General features: G+C 40.5%; 1 protein-coding gene across 5 annotated transcripts in view; it reads right to left on the bottom strand.

Annotated features, from left to right (window-relative positions):
• LOC111868734 (homeobox protein cut) overlaps nt 1-20,135 on the bottom strand; it is a 394,707-nt gene that overhangs the window by 67,771 nt on the left and 306,801 nt on the right. For all 5 annotated transcript variants that reach the window (XM_023859663.2, XM_023859664.2, XM_033753154.1 and 2 more), the window contains exons 4-5: nt 6,072-6,253; nt 205-353 (exon numbers count right to left, since the gene is read on the bottom strand). In XM_023859663.2, coding sequence (XP_023715431.1) covers nt 205-353; nt 6,072-6,253 — 331 coding nt within the window. The remainder of the gene's footprint in view (nt 1-204; nt 354-6,071; nt 6,254-20,135) is intronic.

The following is a 20,135-nucleotide window of genomic DNA, read 5'->3' as shown; positions in this document are numbered from 1 at the left end:
TCACCGTAGCCAGTTAAGTCCATATCCATATTCGCAAGCCATTTCATTACTCGGTTTTAGTTTTTATTATCTTTCTCATACACCTCGATCTTCCAAGAGCTCTTGCCTCTAGAGATTTTTCGAACCAAGTTATCTTATCTTACCCACGGCCGGTTTAATTCCGAACTGTAGAACAAGGGAGCAGTTTCTGCTGCCAGGCGTTACCTTGGAGATCAGCTGCTGCCTTCAGTGCCGCGCTTTCTGCTTGCTGCAACGCTTTGGTCCGTTCCAGGAGCAGCATCTCCAGTGACTTGCTGGTTTCTCCTGAAGGACCTCCTGGACCCACCGATGGAAACTCGATACTGCGCAAAATACTGGGGAATACATAAAAATACCGTTAAATGACACACAAAGGAGTTACGGTATCTCATGAGAACTCGCTTATATAATCAATGTCTGATACTATTGTTCCGTTCCGGTTTTAAGCGACATTTTTCTGTTGCCAACGGGAACTCAATGCCACTGTTAGTCAGATATCCTATTGTTATGCAGTACCCAAAGATGAGGGAAGGTACACTCACAGCCTTACACAGTACTTACGCCGTCTCACAGCTCAAGGGGTTAATAGCCGGCTTCCTACCGCGGCGGTCCGGGTTCGATCCCGGATCAAGTTGTGGGATCTGTGGCGGACAAAGTGACGATGGAGCAGGTTTCCTCCGAGTACTTCGGTTCCCCCTTCCAATTCTCATCCCATCCAATTCTCCATACTCATCTATTATCCGGGGCTGGTACAATAGGCCAATTAGTGGCCGACGTAACAAGTGGACTCAGTCTCACCACACCCCACAAAAACTTACAAAAAAATACACAAAACTTGCAACCTCATTCAAAGATTCTTATTGTTTTGGATTAAGCAAGAGTTACTCTCCCCCCACATTTCCAATCTAATTAATATATTTCCTACAATAAGAATATGGGGCCACGCGGTAGCGTAGTTGGTTGCTACAAGCCGGAAGGTTGCGGGTTCGAGTCGCAATGAGGTGGAGTTTTTTCAATTGGTCTAATCCTTCCAGCCGCACTATGAGCCTAGGTCGACTCAGCCTCTAACAGAAATGAGTACAAGGAATCTTCCTGCGGGGTAAAAGGAGGCCGGCGCGTAAGGCTAACAACCTGTAAGCCGACTGTCTAGATAATGTGGCACTCTCAACGTCTCACAACCCTATGGGCCTCCATGGCCTGTTACAGGGATAGCTTTACATTTTTTTTTTACAGTAAGCGTATAAGGACGTGTGGAATCAATCGTTTAATCGCTCGAATTGTACGTACTGAACGCCCGTAAAGACCCTATAATCGTTTAATGTACTTTTCCAACCTTGTCTTATATAAGACAGTTAGGCAACTGAACTCGAATAAGTTTAAATATTTTACTGGCTTCCTTGTAGCAACAGAATTCTATGGAAACACACATGTATGAATACTATTATCCTACAAGCCTATTATGCTTATATGATGCCACGTATCAGTAAACAGATGCATGATGATAGCCGAAGAGAAATAATGGTAACATATACAGACGAGGGGAGGGGAGGGGAGAGGAAGGAATACATTTTGATCTAAACAGGATTTCGACTCGGATGGTTAATAGCAGTCATAAGAGACACTTCCTACCCCTCCCCCAACCATATGCAGGACGTTAGAATGGCAAGGCAAGACTTTCCTGAAACACCGTAATGATTAAATACACAGGCCTACATATAAAAACTATATTTCCTCCACTATTCTGAAATATATTCCAGTCAACCATTATCTATTTCACGTGATACATAAATCAAAGTGAACAGCATATGTACAGGCCTACACCGTGATAGGCATTTCATATGAATCAGACCGCAGAATAGCAGTATCACGAAAGCCGGTGGATTCCAGCAGGATGTTACGAACTTTTTACCACTTTTCCATTCTTTCGTNTTTATTTCAACGTGCTAACTCAGCAGCTACAGGAGCCCATTACAGTGTCAGCATAAACAAACAGAAGAAACACACACATTATATATATATAAAGTTCTAGTGCACACAGTATATGTACAGTATCACAAGTTTCTAATTATTATTATTATCATTCTATTCATTCATTGGAGTTCTTGCCAGTAACTAAAGCCTATAACGGGTAAGTACTTAAAGACAAGGTACTTGGTAAGGCTGCCCCTGTAACACGCCATGGAGGCCGATAGGGTTGTGAGACGTTGAGGGTCCCATATTATCTAGACAATTGTCTCATAGCCTTATGCGCCGGCCGCCCTTTAACCCCAGGTAGATTCCTGGTACTCATTTCTGTTGGAGGCTAAGTCGACCCCAGGGCCATAGTGCGGCTGGAAGGATTAGTTCAATTGAAAAAATCCACCTCATCGGGACTTGAAGCCGTGACCTTCCGGCTTGTAGCATAGTGCCTAAACAAACTACGCTACCGTGTGCCCCCACCTTTATATATTCGATACGAAATATTAAAACTTGACCAATATGCAGTTAAAATTTACACTATTATTCTTAAGTGTAAAAGAGAAAACGCTGGCTTTCTGAACGTTAAGATTCCTGTACTTTTCGGAGTATCACTTATAGTTTATATAGACATAAATTTGCAAGAACTTACAAATCTCGATAGAGCTTATTACTTAGAAGTGCCAGAAGCAATATTAAATTAGAGGGACAAATTTACATGTACCTTAAATTCAAAAATTAGAAAAGGAGGGCAGAAACTTTGGGGCACATCAGGCAGCGCAGAAAACGGGGGAGAAAATATCCCTAATAAGCACACACACGCACACGAACACGCACGCACAAAGGATATATATAATACGCTGCATAACTATGGAACCAAGTAATATATCATGGAAACAGTCCAGAACTGTTCAATTTGTTTAATAACAGATTATATAGAGGGTAATGAAAGGCTTGACTGAGATCAGTAAATTGAGTCAACCTTCTCTTGTGCCAGACGATAGGTGTGACTGTGTTTAAGTAGATAATTAAATTTATTACAGTTGATTTTGATTTAATAAGTCCATGCTGAAATAGATGAAGCTTAAATTTAAAATAAAAGGAGAGTTGATCATGAATAATAATTTCAAAAACCTTTGAGAGAAGTTATTTAAAATTAAAACACGTCACTACTTGGTCACAAGAGCTCCGTTGTCTTTCTGGAAGACAGGAACAGCCACAGCCTCTATCCACATAGAAGAAAAGTCTCTTTAATACACTAAAATTGTGTACATACGTTAGAATGGGAGCAAAAAATCTCAGGGCAGCCACTGATAGTAAAACTAGGGATTCTCCTAAACTGACGGCCTTGAAAACTCAGAGCGTCGAACTGCCCGCTTGTCTTCAACTTCGGAAAGGGAAGGGGCACTGATAAGTCGGAAAAAAGAAATGCTGTTAAGTACTGACAGAAGACAAAGAACTAAAAGCTAACAGACAGAGGCTACTGCAGTCTCTGCAATATGCTAGAGAATGCTTAATACAATTATCTCCACATTTCATTTGGCTAACGGTATAACTGTTCCTTTAAAATTTATAAATACATGCATATATCCTGAGATGTTTAGGTTATACCCTAAAGACACCATCCACAGATTCCAGCCACCGAAGTCTGTCTATTTTGACAGTAACTGTAACCAATTTACGATAATGAGAAACATACTGCGGAGGTCGGTAGGTATGGATTTGCTTACATCTTCTACAAAACTTACTTTTCTTACGGATTATTGTTCGTGTTGGAAGCAGAATCGGTGATGAAAGGATGATCTGATATACAGGACTACTATAAACGATTCATTCGTTTTTAAAACGCTATATTTTCCAAAGCATTACACATACGAATATGATTGATATATAAAAAGAACCGTAAACTCACCAAGTTTTCTTCACACTCTACAAATGTTCTATGTGTGCCCCTTGGGTCACACGACACACGTCAAGGCAGTAGTCGAGCTTGTTCCACAAACTTTGTAGCATCATCCTGTCAATGGTCATCACTGCAGCTTCGATACGATCCCTCAGCTCTACTAGTGTTCCTGGCAGTGGGGGTACGTAAACACGATCCTTAATGTACCCCAAAAGGAAGAAGTTACAAGGCAGATCAGGTGATCTGGGGGGCCAAGTGAACAGAGCTATGTCATCCTCACCAACACGCCCAATCCAGCGATGCCGAAGTTCATTGTTTAGGTAGCGACGAACATTGCCGATACCACCGCAAAATGCTTTGTTTACATGGCGGTTCTTTTCCGTACTCTCTTTTGAATGCGCGTTGCACTGCTATAACAGACGAACATATCGCATATACCAACAAACAAAAACTCTTCTCTTGCTTTGTCGCCATTTTGTAAAGGCACTGAATTCGTGCTGTCAACTGGTGCATCTAATTCAAACTTGGTGAGTTTACGGTTCTTTTTATATATCAATCACATTTGTAAGTGTAATACTTGGGAAAATATAGCTTTTTAAAAACGAATGAATCATTTATAGTAGCCCTGTAGTTTAGAAACGGAATGGTCAAATTCATAGTTCCAGTAACTGCTGAAGTAAGATTATGGAGTTATTCCACCGACCAGCAGGTTACTGTAGTAAACGCACTCGAAAGTTCGTAACTGTCACAGCAAAACTGTTCTTTGTGCTAGCCAGATCAGTCCATCTCCCATATCACAAATATTTAAGGTAGATACTACCATAATTTTCGCACTTACGCCCAGGTCTCGCAACTGCTCTATTCAATGAAGATTTTGCACCTGAAATTGTGTATGAATTTATTCTTTCCGCCTATTCATTCAACAGTCTTAAAATTAAACGAAGCTCCTCATCGTGTAATTTTCTGATGAAGATAGTCAAAATTGTGTACCTGTGTGTATTTATTGCTTCCATATACGTGATAAATCCAGCATACTGCATCACTGATATTAAAAGAAAATCCTCATTATATATTATTATGACGCAGGCAACAAAAACTGTTATGTATTTAGCGTCTCCTCATGCAAGCTAAAAATCTCTCCCATCCCATACTTGTTGACTTAAATAACTAATTTATAGGAAATATGGATTCTGCTTCATGGAAAACATTAAACCTAGTAAGTTACACTTCATGCTAGCTTTATTTTACTGGCTAAACTATCTGAAGGAAAGTAGCAATCACAAATCCAACCAAAAGTTATATTTTAACACATTAATCTGCAATAAAAGTACTGGCTCATGGATGAGTTTGGGCATAACTCATACGTATACTCTTTTTTGCTGTTGTTCACTTAGGTATGATTTTAATTCCTCTATTATGGTATTACTCATGTCTGTCTGGTAATTACTACATTTAAAAATAAATATTTAGGACTGTGCATGCGCTTCTGCTAGCGGCGTGTGTCCGCGCGCTTCCACTAAGTTTAAATGCCCTACTGGCCAAAACGGGGTACCTGAGCCACAACGACCATACTCATCACTGGCCCGATCGGGGCACTTCGACGGTTAAAGGTTAATCACTTGAATATTATGTGAAACTCCTAAATATGGAATCTTTTAATACATATCTTATGTTTCTTTTCTTGCGATAACCACGGGTGAGATGACTATTTCAGTTACCGCTCTGTGTTATGGGGATTCATTCCCGTACTTCGAAATGAACTAATTATATTCAGGCAATCTGGCTACGATTTCTTGTAAATGCCAGACCTTAAGTAGTGCGAGTTCCAGTAGTATCACTTGGTGCTTCAGGTTTAGACATCAATTTCCACCACAATGAGCTCGATAAACCACAGTAAAGTGACCTCATATGGGCTGGAAAACCGGGATGGGGGGGGGGGTTCGTTTGCAGGTAAAACTACCGGAACATTTTTCTGTACAACAAATTCAGAATGGCTCTATCATCTCTCTTACCAAACGGGTAAGCGGCATCTTTCACTGGATGTAAAATTCCCGTATATTAGCACTTGACCACATTTTCAAGGATTTATTAGTAAATGCTAAAACGTCTCTACATAGACTCATCCTCATCTCAGTTTATTTTGGGGTTAAAATTTGGGACAAATTCTGAGAATATGGGAGTCTTTTTTGCTGACCTGAGCTCCCTTTTGACGTCATCGTAGTCCCTCTGGGCGTCGAGCCGGGCCTCGAGGCGCGTGATGTGCTGTCGCTTGTGCTCCAGTTGCTCCTCCAGCCTCGCGATCTGCCCCGCGGAATTCTCCTGAAGCTTGGTGATGCTGGTCTGTAGCCTCTGTACGTCCTCCACCAACTGCGAGATCTGTAATCAAGAGACAGTGCTTGACCTGGATCTCTAGCACAATTAATTCACTGATAAGTATGTACGTAGACCAATATGTAAGCGTGGATTAAGGGGGAATTAACACAGTAAGCAAGTGAATCTTTATGGTTTGCATCTTGTTGTGTGTTCGATAATCGTATAAACTGGGCCGTCAACACCAACATAAAAGTATCTTCAAGATGAAGACAAAACATATAATACTATATTTCTATTATTTATAATGCGAAGACGTTTCGACCTTCTCTAGGTCATCATCAGGCGAATTATAAGAAAAACAAAATAAGTACTTGAATTGCATTGTCTTAATATGGATCCATATTTTACAATTATTATTATTATTATTATTATTATTATTATTATTATTATTATTATTATTATTATTATAGGGAATACACCTATAGAGAATGTAAAATAATACACTTAAAACTCCAGTGATGCGCGATTGTTGTCTAAAATTAAAATAATCAGATCCTACTATTATAGGAATTTTATTAGTATTAATAAATTTATTAATACAATCCGTCTTAAAATTGGTTCAAAAGTTATTAAAATTTGTAATAACTCTTTAAGTTAAACGTTACCTAATCCTTCCAACTGCATTATGGTCCTGGGTTCGACTCAGCCTCTACTACAAATGAGTACCAGGAATCTTCCTGGGGGGGGGGGTGAAGGGCGGCCGGAGCGTAAGGCTGACAACCTCAGCGCCATCTGTGAGCGGACTGTCTAAAGAAAATATGGGAGTCTCGACGTCTCACAACCTTATGTGCCTTCACGGCCTGATACAAAGACAGCTTTACCTTTTTTTAAGCTAAATGACTCGTCGAATTATATGTTTAGATTATAAGTTTATTTCAAAAAATAGTCTTGAAATGAAGCTAAGACTAAAAATAGTGTAATGCTGTTGAACTCGTGGTTGTTTGTAAAATCATGGACCGATGTGCTGTGTGGGGGTGAATGCCTATACCTTAATGAACACTGTTTCTACAAGTAAGCATACGGTTAATACAGCACGACATAAATACTCGTATATTTGAACAAGGTTTGTTTTTACAAGTATGCATGCGGTTAATACAAGTCAATAATTTTGGTACTGCAAGTCAGTTTGCGATTAACAGATTATGACGTAAATATATTCCAGTAAAGTTTGCTTCTACAACTGAGCATCTGGTTAATGGAATATGACGTGAGTATAACATATCTCTGTTTCTATGACATTTAAACATGAACATAAGGCCGGAACATAGCTCGGGCTGAATTAAGTAACACAGGAAAGAGAAAAGAAAGAATGAAGGCCGTCAGTCGCCGGTTTCTCAGTGCAGAGGCACGAGTTCTATTCTAGGACAGACGGTGTGGGACGTACAGTGGACAAAGCGGCATTGATGTACGTTCATCTCTAATTACTTCTGTTTCCCCTGAAAATAATCATTCCATAAAAGTTCAACATTACTTCGTCATATCATTATCAGAGGCTAGTACAACAGACAAAACTGAGATTTCATCACTAAGTGGTATAGTTTATTCGTATCCCTGTTATTACGTGAACACATTAGGATGAAATTCCGTCACGTGTCATCACACTCATGGAAATATCACTGCTAGTCTGATGGATAGAACAGAAACCGTAAGGGTCAATTTTGCTAATTCCGGTACTTTAAAATGATGGTAGCGAAGTGAATACATTGCCGCCTATGACTACACGTCCGGGATTCCCAGCAGGTTATCCGACATCGCCCGTCACATGACTTAGAACGTCCTGGGCCACATGCAGCCTACGATCCAAGGGACACGGTTGTATAAGTCACTCAAAAACCATGCCAAATATTGGTCCAGATATCCAATTTCTCAGGCGAAACTCGAGCAATACTTAAAGAACTCGAAGAAACAGTACCAGCCATTAACAACCACGTTCGGTGGTTCTCCTACGCAGCCCTTGTTTCTTACTTTGAGACAGCAACAAAACATTTAACGTGTCTCTTACGAATTACTACAGCTTCGAGAGGGAAAGATAAAAAGGATGCGACAACAATAATGAGGAGCTTAAAGAAAGGAGAGAAGAAGCAATGCGTCATCTCTCTTGAAGATATAAAATAACCCCTGCAGAGATTATGCGTAATGTAGATATAATAAAAGTTTGGGGGGAGGGGGTTCCTCTACCCATTGCGCCCGACTCGGTTCGTGCAAGTACACTTATTGTTACTGACTTTACCCTAATTAAGATACAACTTAACGACACTTTCATGCAAATGTTTTTCAAACTCCTCCTAGTATACAGCAGCGATAAAGTTAGTTGAATTTTCATTTCTCGTCCATCTCTCTCGCTCTTTCTAAAACTATACAAATGAACCATTATATTCCATATCGTGCATCAACCCCAGGAGGTGCATAAAGAGGAAGTAAAGGAAACGCCAGTTGTTAGTCTGCCACTAGGTATAGCTGCCGTGTCTTTACTGTTGCTATAAGGATGTCCATTACCCTACCTGAAACCTCCGACAGCAAAGTGAGGATGAACCCTGAAAGTGCAGAAGCACTAATTTTACAGCAGCTAGAATTTTAGAGGCCACTTTGTAATTTGAACAAAATGGACTCCATGTAAATGAGTCGTTCTTGATAGACTTACAGCTGCTAAGCTGGCCAAGAAATTCTCCCACTTCATGAAACCCGAAGGTTCATTTGCGTGAACATAGGACATCACCACTGGCACCAAACATGAGTCAGTTTAATCCAGTCCGCATTAGTACATCCTATTTTTTAAGATGCAATTTAATATTAACTTACCATCTACACGTAGGTTTTCGATCTGTTAAGGTTTTCCGATTAAAATTTTGTATGCATTTCTCGTTTTTACCATCTGTGCTACACGTCACACCCATCTCATTCTTCTTCATGTGATTACCGTAATAATAGGTTGGTGAAGGGTTCAAATTACGAAACAAAAAATAAATTTCTAACCACAATAATAATAATAATAATAATAATAACAATAACAATAACAACAACAACAACAACGATCAATGTTGTTTAGATTCCTTGTCCTACTCAAGTTTCAAAATTCACAGTCCATTCCTCTAGTCATCCATCCATCCACCTATGTCCGTATGTCCTAATTCTTGTTTTCCTTTCAGTTTACATTTAACACATGTTTCCTCGTGTCTATAAGACTATATTTTGCAAAATAATGTCTTATAAAATACATTCCCGTATTTAAAATATATTCTAACTCTTAAGATATTAATTCCTTACTAAAATATTGTAACTGAAAATTCAAAACGTGTAATTGATTCTAATACTGGGAAGTAAGCGCCCATAAAAATAGCACCTAAAAATAAGAAAATCATAGTAAGTCAGTAAGTCTTCAACACGCGTATTTCGCTGTGACACAACCAGTATTATCAGAACAGAGGACTACGTGACATTTGTAATCAAGCACCCAATGTCTATCTTTGAGGTCTAAAACCATAACTTCGACCTACTGCCAAAACAACTCTGCTCAGCCTGAGAAACTAGACGCAAAACCTGATATAAGCCGATAACACCGAGATTTGAATCAATAATGAAGAAGCCAATCTATCCTCTTCACAAGAAGTACTCAGCGGAGGATCTTGACCGCGCAGAAAATGCCGCCTTTCTGTCAAAGGAACCAGGATATTTCCGAAACGTAATTTCTGAACAAGGATTCATAGAAACACAATACCCAATAAGAATTTTATACAAAAAAACTGTGTTCATATTTCATAGAAGCCTACGCCGCTAAATCTAAATGTCTGAAAGCAACACTTTTTTCGCTCATTTCATATTATTCCCCCCCTCTAAAAACAACAAAAAACCTTCCCCACATCGTTCGCCTTAAGGGGGGTTGGTAGAAGAGCTACGAATTGCCGTACATTCAGTGACAGTTTTGTATCGGAAGCGGATAGAGAGCAGCACTTTTGTTCCAGATGAGAAACAGAGGAAGAGCGAGATACGCACATTTAAAAAAAAAAAGGAAGAGGGACGACTACCACGACGGTGGCGCCGCGTCGCGCATGCAATGACCGATAAAACGCTGCTGCTACTGCGGCCAAAATCCGAACGAACGAAACTATAAGCCTTATTTCTATAACGAGTCATGCATTACTCACCCTCTTTATAAAGAGAAGAGGACGGGAAGAGAAGGAGACGGAGAAAGAATGAGATAGCAAAAGGATACATTTTTGCATCCATTCTCCACAATATCTCTGAAACCCATAGCAAATGAACGAACGATCTATTCCATAGAATGAGGCAGGAGGGCTCCGTAAGCCACGTACGTACAAAAAAACCGGAGAATGTTACATATATACAGTATAGCTGTAAGGGCGGATAAAAACGATATGGCTATTGAGCCCGAAGGGATGGATAGGAAAGAGAAAGGAAAGGGAGGGATGGCAAAAGAGTGGGGAGGGGAGGAAATTTTGCAAATGGAACAGATTTTGAACGTCAAACTCAAACCTCTCATACTCCTCCGCCTACTCTCCTTTTCACCCCTTTTTCTCCAACCTCCGAAAACCCCCTTTATTTCCTCCCACCATCTAGCCAACCGTTCCCTCTTCTTTTTTTGTATTATTTTCACCCACCGGACAAAATCACTCATTTTCTTCCCTCATACCTCTTTTGCACGGTCCTATCACACTCTTCCTCTATGGCAAATCGTTATACTTCAACCCTTTTCCTCCCATACTCCCTTCTTCTCGCCCCCTGCTTCATCCCTGCTACAGCAGCAGCAGCATCCCCATGACAGTACAAAGTTCCTCTGGAATAGTACGTCACAGATGAGTTTTTGTTTGGTTGGATTCTGACTGTGGGCAAAATATATATAGATATATATTCATCTCAGACCGATCGCCGTGTGATGTTTTTGGCGGACGGCTTCTTCCATTCCCCAGCCCTTACACTGAGCAGGGAGCCTCGACAGGATATCGCAACGAAATCGTCTCACTGTGGTCATCGAATGCCACAATGACGACAAGTAGTCTGTAATAAGTAAAACTGATGAAACGTCATCACATACGTGGTAACGGGATATGTTAAGTTCGAATACGAAAAAACTATGTTTCTTTAGAGCAACACAGGACTCCCAAGCAGTACGTAAAGTTTCTATTTGAACTAGCCTCCTCTTGATTCTCGCAGCGAAATGTCCGGCTCGCTCGCTAGGCTGCCGACACCACTGTCCTCACACTTGCAATCAGGATTAATCACATTAATTTCGTTTAGATCTTGGTATTTCTCTTTCTTCTGCATATCCTGAATAAAATCTCGATCATTTTAAACGTCGAATGGTGAAAATTCCTTAAATCCTACTCGTTTTCTAACATTCAGGTCAGAATGTGGCTTAAAACCGAATGAGGCTACACCAGGTTATATGTTCAAGAACACTGCAAGGACATTTTTTTAGAACTGTTAATTAATGCCGCGGAATGGCTCATGGTATTACTCAGCTGCTGCAGGTGATTTCAAATTAAATGAGGTCAGATATCTTCCATCGAAGTCATAACAAGCTACTACCCCAATATGTCATAATAAATCTTGCGGTAAGTAAGTTACAAAAGAAACGCCTTGTCAAGATTAGGCGTAATAGAACCAAGGCATCGCGAATATCTGAGTGCTAGAAGATACTGTATGTAAGGACAAGTAGTTGCATCACATAAGTGATGGAGCAGGGCCCTGCTTGGGAGGCCAGACACTAACTACTCTGCCCAGTACGGAAGCCGAGGTTTACTGGTGCACTTCAGCCCACTGTCGCATCCAATACGGAGTGAGTTCAACTCAGTCAATATCATCACACCATATCCTTTCGTATCATCATCATCATCATCATCATCATCAGTAATTTGTCAGACGACAGGTCCACAGTCTCTTCCAAAACAATTCCTCCTCGTATATGTAAAAAAAATACTGTAACGATGAGATGAAAAATCTGAAATTACGCAGCTTCGGGTTACAACGACAACAGAGTGTCTAACATTAACAGGTTGCATGAACGGAAGTTGTGTTGCAGGTCACGAATGAGACAGAAGCTTTCAGTTGGTATGCCGTTTCTATTCTATGAATACCGAATTTGATGAACGTGTTGCTAGGCAACAGCTCTGTAAAAACGGTCCAACACGCCACAATAGAGGAGGTTGTGTTTTCCGTGTCCGCGGTGACGTCACGCAGAGGTGGGTGGTGGTCACGTGACATTTGTTTCCTGTGAAGCGAGTCCGTTCCTCGGCTACATAAAAGAGTAAAGATATCCCTGTACCAGGCCGTGAAGGCCCATTGGGTTGTGAGACGTTTAGGATCCCACATTATCCAGACAATCGGCTCAAAAGTGGCGGTAAGGTTGTCAGCCTTACGTGGCGGCCGCGCTTTACTCCCCAGGAAAATTATTTAATTAATTCCTGGTACTCATTTCTGTTAGAGACTGAGTGAAGCCCAGGGCCAAAGTGCGGCTGGAAGGATTACGTCAATTGAAAAAAATCCAATGACCTCATCGGGACTTGAACCCGCGACCTTCCGCCTTGTAGCATAGCCCCTCAACCAACTACATATAAGTGACATAAGTCGTTCGGTTCAGGGACAAGTCAGTTCTCGGTAGGAGATAGCCACGGGAAGTTCGTAGTTGAAGAAGAGTACAAGAAGTCAGCCTGTGAAGATTTAACGTGTGATTTGAAGACTTGCTGTAGCACAGTGATATGGGGAGTGTGTGATTTAGTGAGACTTTTATAGTTCCTGTGTTATAAATCCGTGAGGACTAGTGCAGATGGACTGAGAACATTAGTGTGGAGTGATTGTAAATTGCGTAAATCAGCAAGAGTGTTGAAGAAAGTTGTCTTCTGGGTTTAGGCACCGTGTATTCTTCGTTTTGGCCGACGTTTCGGAGGAACGTAAAAACGAAAACGAAGAATACACGGTGCCTAAACCCAGAAGACAACTTTCTTCATTGTCATCGCCGTGAAAACCTCAAAACTTACACAGCAATAGTGTTATTTGTAGTTACGACCTGTAAGTATCCAATAAATCCAATTACCAATCTCAGTCACTACACGTGAAAATATTTTTATGTGGATATGTGCAGTGTACTGTGATATAAAAAAGGAGACGGTCTAGGAATTATAGTTTGTGCGTATTACTCGTGAGAGACAGCGGAGAACGTGAGCCTCGACATTTCAATCGGTTAATATTTAGGAATGGCAAGGAATGAGGAAGCAAATATGGAATTTAATTGCAAGAAAACTTACGTAACAAGTTATGAGATTTCCCGTTGAATGGTCAACGAGTATTACACTAGATTACGTAATATTAATTTTCATGAGAAATTTAAGGTTGTCACGGCGGGACTATGAAGACTACTGTTGTCATCTAAGATGTGGGACCGAGTGGTCTGGTTTATGGCTACAGCACAGAACAATATATTTTCTACCCTGACAATGGAGGCAGTACGTTCTTCCAACCTATAATCTAGGTCTGCAGCGTGGGTCTGTTTACTTGAGTTCTTTCGTCCAGTTATTTTGCCATGGGTGTTACATACCCCGTCACAATGAGCCTGAACTAAGAAACTCACAAGCTGGAAATAACAGTGTTATAAAATCAAGAAGATTCTTTGGTCGACTAAACCTTCTTATTTAAATGAAATCCAATAATCCTTGGGCAGACATGTTACAGGATATCGAAAGTAGAGCATGTAGAGCGATGTTTCTAGTACGTAACTGAACGCGCCCTGCTACTCCGCCTTGCACGATAAATTTCTCCCCCACCCCCACCCCACACTACCCCGACTCGCTTAAAAACCCCGACCAACAGGTACGATCGGCAGGACTGTTGAACGCAAACCTCCTTTCTTTTCTTTATGTTTCTGCAGTCAAGCCATGAAATGTCAGAGAACGTGTGAGTCGAGATTCTCACAGTTGGGATGTAGTGCCGTGTAGTCTGGTAGAAGTTTACAGCATGTATTGCCTCCATCTTCAGGGCGAAAGTGTAATCACAGTACTCAGCTCGATGTTTGGTTGCTTCGCTTTACCAATTACTCTGCAAGATGGAGACAAAATGTTCTTCCAAGGAGTCGGTAAACTTATGCCACATTACGAGCAGTCGCATCCCACAAGACAGCGCTCTTCAAAGTAAGAAACCACAGAGGACGCTGAGAAATTTTAGCTTCGCAATTACTCGCAGTCGGAGGACCTTGGATCGAAGATATGCAAACGGGTTCGTAGCGGTTTTAGACTCTTCTGTGGTACCTTCACGTGGGCAGCGACCGCTAACACACGGCCAGGATCTTACTTGAAAAGTTGATAGTCGCTTCGCTGGTCAAGGGAAGCCATGCTTTTAAGGAACCAAAGAGTCCATTCCCGTTTGCATTCTCTCCCGAATAAGATAATCCAGACTACACCTTATTACCTCAAGACCCATACTTACTTACTTACTTAATCATGGAGCTAAGCCCTTCTTGAGGAGCCGCCAATTCTGTATCTACTCAAGAATTTCCCAGCATTTCATGGGACCCGATGGTTCAATACCGTATTCACAGGACCCCTCCACTGGTCCCTATCCTCAGTCAGATCAATCCAATCCATACCACCCCATTCTATCTCTCTAAGATCCATTTTAATATTGTCAACCCACCTACGCATATGTATTCCCAGTGGTCTCTTTCCTTCTGGCTTTCCCACCACTATCTCCCACATTCGTGCTACATGCCCTGCCCACCTCATCGTCCTTGACTTGATCATTCTAATTATACTTGAAGATGAGTACAAGTTATGAAGCTCCTCATTATGCAGTCCCATACTAATATTAACCTCCAATCTACGCTTAGGTCTCCCAAGTGGTTTATTTTCATTGACTGTAAAAAATCTTAAATCTATTGATTATTCATCTGAACGACAAATTTCCCTTTATGGTGCCAGAATATTTACCATCGTTACCAGAAATCTCCAGTTCCATTTACACAACTTATGGACATTTCATTAAGATCCATTTTTAATATTATTCTCCAACTACACCTCGGTCGGTCGGTTTCCTGGAAACTTTCCAATTAAAATGATTTATACCCTACGTGTTTATCGCCTCCCCATGCATGATACAAGTGCAGCACAGCTCATCCTCCTTGACTTAATCATCCTAAGATTAAGAGAAGAGTAAAAAATATTAAGTTTCCAATTATGCAATTTTCCTTGTTTCCCTCCTGACTTCTCTTTTCTGCATTTCATGTTAATCAGATATACAATTGATACAACACCTGTAAAAAAAATAATAAAAAGACCAAATAAAACCCATCATAAAAATCTCATACATTTTATCCAGTTTCCTCCAATAATTCGACCCCCCAGTGCCAAGAATCAAGTCGCGTCATTTTATAAAATTTCAAATACGATCTCGAACGTTGCGTCTGATTCAGTAAATGCATTCGATAACAGAGTTTGAAGTGTGGATCTTCCAAACACGCAGTCCTGTAATGCTTAATTGTTTTAGATGCATGAAATATGCTAAGAATTATTTTCACATCATGAAGACAGGATCAAACCCTCGCTTTTCTGTAAGTTTAGAATCAATATAAAGCAATGTTCAGTTATTTTTCATCAAAATTCCTAATGGGCTTCAACAAACAAGATGTTGCTTATAAAACTCGAATCGATCGGTACATGGGAACCTGCAACCTCCATCAGCCTCGTAACTCAGGCTTTTAACGGAGGATGTTAAAATACAGGTTACGACAAATCAATGTGTATAATAAAAATTGCAATTGCTTTCAGCTAAGCAGAAATTATATGAAGATAATCCGATATTTTCACTGCTTATTTAAAAATGGTCTGGAATATCGCAGTATTTAGCATCGTCAGACAGGACACAAGCCAGCAACGTTTTGCCGGACCTCTTCAGTCCACACACACACACACACACACACACACATATCTTCCCTCGCCTCAATGCACTGATACAAAAGAAGGCATTTAAAGTTCGACCACAGTTCACTCACAGATTTGAATACTGTTCTTTGTCTGTGTAGTTACGTGTTTCCTGTGCTGACAGGAACCTTGAGATGTTCTGGTATCCCATCCATGCAATCCTACTGCTTATGTGAATAAGAATATAGATCCAGCTTCATGCTGCAGTGTCCTTCTGGAGACACTAATGACCGCTCAGTTAGTCATGTTATTTCCTACCTTTTATAGAAACCGAACGTTCACTGCAATGTTCACGAGAGTCCCGCATTGCAACCTCTACAGTTGAATCAAGTCCATACTTTCATATCCTATGTTTTAAAGGATCGTTTTAATATTATTCTCTATTAGTGCCCATGTGCCGGTCACGGTAGCACGGTCTAAGGCATGTGCTGTCTTCAATCGATCGGAAGCCGGGATCGTGGGTTCGAGTCCCACACAAGGCATGGATGTTTGGTATGTGTTGATTCTGTGTTTGTGTTGTCTTGTAATTGGGTAGAGGTCTTGCGACAAACCGATCACTCGTCCGAGTCCTACCGTCTGTAAAAATGATCATGAAACAGAAAATCAGAGGCCAGGACTCAGGAGAGCTGTAGAGCCAGTGAAAAAAGAAAAAAAAAATCATGCCCATGTATTTCAATTGTATAATGTATTTCCTTTCTGGTTTTCTGACTAAAACTCTGCATGAGTTTCTCTTCTCACCAATGTGTACTACATGCCCAGTCCATCTCATATCCATTGATTCAATCACACTAGTTGTATTCGGTAACGAATGCATTAAGAAGCTGCTCACTATGCAGTCGTTTTATGTTTTAATCATTAGTCTTTAATTTTTAAATTTTAACTCAAATATTCAATTTATGCATTTAAAAACTGTCAAGAGCACAATAAGGATCCTTATTGAAGAATTAGATGCAATTCAACAACTGAGACTGCTATCACTGTACGCCTGATGATGACCCAGTATAAGGGTCGAAAAATGTAGCGTCAATAAAAACAAATGTTGATACGATGGTGTCTACTTTGTTTTAAATACAGAGTATTGTTGTGTAGACTGCATACTTTTGTATGCATTTATATGCCTTATTTATAACACACAACAGGATGCATACTATTAAGATTGGTTTCTACACTCCTATTACTTCCTTCCTCATAGTGCGTTCTGAAGAACCTAGGTTAATGTTCTTCCAGGAACTTACAAAATCCCCGAAATAAGCTATGGTTTATACGATTTCCTCGCCCGAATAGTGACACAGCGTCTTAGATGAATAAGAATACAAAACGACTTAACTATTTACTATAGAAATTGACATGAAAGGGCTAATTAATTAATGTAGAAGCATATACTGTTATCTTTGCATTCTGTTAACTACAAGCTTATGTCATATTACAAACTTCTGAAAATATAGGGCTAAATAATACACATTAATTTTATCTGGGCTTATGCCGTATTTGGCGCTGGGGCCCACCCATGCTAACCAATGGATACCGGGGGATAAAGCGGCCTGGGCGTGAAACTGACCACTCACCTACATCTAGTGCCGGGATCAAGTATGGTGGAACTATATCTCTCCTCCATCATATGTCTTCATAGCGTGGTATATAACTAATTAAACATATGAAAAACTTAGCCTTTTATATAGTATTCTTTTCAAGTACAAATTATTTATATAATGAGCTGTTTGTCGAAAATTTGGTGAAATTTGATTTCATATTCGTGAACAGTAAGGTTTTAACACTGAAACTTCGTTTGAACAAGTATTGGTTCACACTTGAATGTAAATTACGTTGAAATCCGTCTGGTGGCTTGAGGTGAGGCGTACAGAGAAGCAGACAGACAGACCTGAATTATTATTTTTATTCTCTTAATATGTTTCGTGAAAATAACATAACATAAACAAGACTGCTTCATGTTTAACCATACAGTTCAATACTACGTTTCAATATAGTTCCTCGTAGCAAACTTCTGGGCTGTCTGCAGACAACAAACGAGAAGCGTTAATGCAGAGACGGAAGAACTTATCGTGGATACAAGTACGGCTCATGAACTACTGTCACATATCTTCGGAAATGCGTCAAAACCCTCAAAATTCAGTCCACAGAGGCAGTAAATTTCACGCTGGTGGTAGTTAGTCCTTATCCTCTTTCCCTATTTCCGTTTACATTCCCGGTCTGATGATCGCTCTTCTCCTCTCCTCTCCTCTCGTCTTGAAACGAGACCAAACAGCGCAAAATGTAAACCAAGTTTATGAGAGCTCAGTTCACACTATTGCGCGCTGTATGCAGGAGCGCATATCAAGTGTGATTTCCGATTGTAGGACGATTGATAATGATAAACTGGGCCAGACTTGTCAAAAAACGGTTGCTGATATTATAACATTCGTCTTCTGGGTCTGAAGAAAACACCGAAAAGTCAAATTCATGACTCCGGTGCCCAGGTCGAGATCTAAACCAAGGAAACCTTCACAGTACGATGCAGATCCTATCACTGTGCTGACTTGTTCTCTGCCAGTGAAGAGATTGGTTGCTTTTCGCGGAGCAGATGGAATTTCCCAGTCATGTTATACTGTTATATTTTCTAAAACCGTATTTGCTTCTATTTGTACAGGGCGTTATTTGCATGACGGTACCGTGCCGCTGTAAGCTAGTCACAAGTTTTCCTTAACCTTTGCCAGCCCATTCGCAGTATCATAAACTGAACATCCTGTATAGTGTAATAGCAACTTTACGGTGATAGGAAACAAGGTGTAAGGATTCGAATGTCATTGTCTTGGCTCAAACGAATGAAACGAGATCCATGACGTTCACTGACATGTTACAAATCTACAAGAATTCCACTGGTTTCTAAACGCTAGGGACAAACAGGCTGCATTGCCTGGAACCAATACTCAGCGGTGTGATATTCTCATCGTCAATATAGAAGCATGTAGCCTGCCACAACCCCTCTCCCGCTTCCTCTCTAAATACATAAAGATTACAATAATTTTACCTTATGTGTTTTGTGTGAATGTGAAAGTTTGTCTCTCACTGCAACAAAAGAATATAAATTGACTGATGTTTGGGGACGAAGTATTCAGAATAATATCTGAACCTAAAAGGGAGGAGGTAACAGGAGAAAGGAACAATTACATAATGAGGAGCTTCATAATTCCTACTCTTCATCTAATACCAGACTAGTAGGAGGATAAATCAAAAAGCGCGAGGTGGGAAGCACAGAAATCCATAGCATGCAAGGTTATATGATAAATACATAAAACTTAGTTGAGAAACTACCCGCGAGACCTACCCATAGATGGGAAAATAATATTAAAATGAATCTTATATGATGACATGTACTGGATTCAGTTGCTTCATGATAGGGTTTACTTGTGTGTTCTTATCAACACGGTAATTAACGGTATTACGAATGTTGGAGAATTTAGTGGCCAGCTAAACGACTATCAGCTCCTAAGAAAGGACTCTGCTCCATGAAGTTACATATGCATGTCAGTGTATGTGTGCGCACGTGTGCTTCTTTATCAACTGGTCGCATTAGTAGTATTGCCGGCCTATAGGGCAAAGGCAGATTTATCTCTGTACTTAATTATGTAATTAACCACTATGCCATGAAGGCATATGGTGGGTGTAGGTATAGCTCCACCACTGACCTCGGCACTAGATGAAGGTGAGTGGTCAGCTTCATGTTCCTGTTCCCAGGGATAGGAGGTTGGGTGGGCCCGTGCCAAGTCTGGACGCTATGAAGAAAAGAACAGTCCCTTGTCACTTCCGGGAAACTCCCCAAAATCGAACCCCGACCCCTAGGCCGTCCAACCCGTCATCTAGTCATTATACCGACTGAGCTATCACGGATCAGTCGGTATACAGGCCTAAACATTTGGGTAATGCCATTTCCTTCACACCTGACAGGCCTGTAGTAAGCCTTGTTA

This window comes from Cryptotermes secundus, unplaced genomic scaffold, assembly GCF_002891405.2.
Source record: "Cryptotermes secundus unplaced genomic scaffold, Csec_1.0 scaffold13, whole genome shotgun sequence".
Taxonomy (NCBI): domain Eukaryota; kingdom Metazoa; phylum Arthropoda; class Insecta; order Blattodea; family Kalotermitidae; genus Cryptotermes; species Cryptotermes secundus.
Note: the sequence above shows the minus strand (reverse complement) of the source record. Positions and strands in the feature narration are given on the sequence as shown.